Here is a 1,321-nt window from a genome sequence, read left to right as displayed (position 1 = left end):
GTCTCAACCTTCCTAATGCCGCGACCCTTTAATACAGTTCCTCATGTTGTGGTGACCCCCAATTTCATTGTTACAAATTGAACATAATTAAAGCATAGTGATTAATCACAAAAACAATATGTAATTATATGTGTGTTTTCCGATGGTCTTAGGCGACCCCTGTGAAAGGGTCGTTCGACCCCCAGAGGGGTCGCGACCCACAGGTTGAAAACTGCTGGTTTAAAAGGAGGGGGAGAGCCTGGCTGGCATGGTGGGCTCGATCCCCCATGTGGGGCCTGCAGGAGGCTGCTGATCAGTGATTCTCTCTCATCACTGTTGTTGCTATCTCTCCCTCTCCCTTCCTCTCTGAAATCAATAAAAATATATTTTTTTTAAAAAAGGAGGAGGTATATTAGTTCCCATCCCCCCCTCCCACTCAGACCATACGGGAATCCCTTCCTGTCCGCTGCTCCTGCCGTTTGGCTCAGGGGTGGGGAACCCCGTGATGGCTCCTGCAGGCCCTCACCTCCATGCCTCACCCTGACAGCAGTCTCATGTGGCTGCCATTGCTGATATGGAGAAGTGAGAGGAGGAGTCTGGACAGAGCAGGGCCACCCCATCTCTGCTAGGGAAGCTTCAAGTGCGTGGCAGGCCCACCCATCCTTGGGGCACAGGGGTTCTCATCTGGTTCTCTTTCAGGGGGTGTGGCCACACCTGGATTCCACCACCCTCGCCTTGAATCTCTGGAACATCATGGTGAGTCGCAAGGGGTTCCGGGGGCTGCGGGGCCAGCCTGGGGATTGGCCTAAGGAGGGGCAGGGCCTCCACCCCCACACCCACCCTGGCCACTGCTCTGATGGAGGGGCTGCGGGATCCCAGCAAGTCCCAAGGCAATGATTCCAGGCCACCAGGGCCCCTTTCCACATGTGGGTACAGCCAGCTCTGCCCACCCGGGAGTCTCACCGCCTCTTCCCAGAGTGGGGGCGCAGCCCTGGCAGCCTGCAGGGCTCCATGGGCACCTTCAGCCCTGCCCTTCCCAGAGGCCGGGGATGTCCTTGGGGTGTGTGGGAGATGCACATGGAGTGGGGCCCAGGGAGCATCTCACACAGCGATCCAGGCCAGCTCTCCATCCCGTGACTTCAAGGCCCAGGGTGGTACCTGGGATGAGCATGGACTTTTGAGCGATGGAGACCTGGGTTCGCATCCTAATGCCGTCTCACAGGTCGTGTGAACTGAGGGTCTCCCCTCCCTTTCTGCAAAACCCAGATCCTCACAGTGGCCCAGGACCTGGCGAGTGTGTAGCTCACTCCTGGCCCACAGTGTGTATTCGACATGTGTTGCA

The 1,321-nt window shown here is 57.2% G+C and overlaps 1 protein-coding gene across 1 annotated transcript in view; it reads left to right on the top strand.

The window, feature by feature from the left end:
* Positions 1-1,321, top strand: part of PLB1 (phospholipase B1) — a 100,329-nt gene that overhangs the window by 14,735 nt on the left and 84,273 nt on the right. Inside the window, exon 6 of the mRNA XM_015566426.1 lies at positions 679-735. Coding sequence (XP_015421912.1) covers positions 679-735 — 57 coding nt within the window. The remainder of the gene's footprint in view (positions 1-678; positions 736-1,321) is intronic.

Source organism: Myotis davidii, unplaced genomic scaffold (assembly GCF_000327345.1).
Source record: "Myotis davidii unplaced genomic scaffold, ASM32734v1 scaffold238, whole genome shotgun sequence".
Classification (NCBI taxonomy): domain Eukaryota; kingdom Metazoa; phylum Chordata; class Mammalia; order Chiroptera; family Vespertilionidae; genus Myotis; species Myotis davidii.
This window is presented reverse-complemented; position numbering and strand designations above follow the sequence as displayed.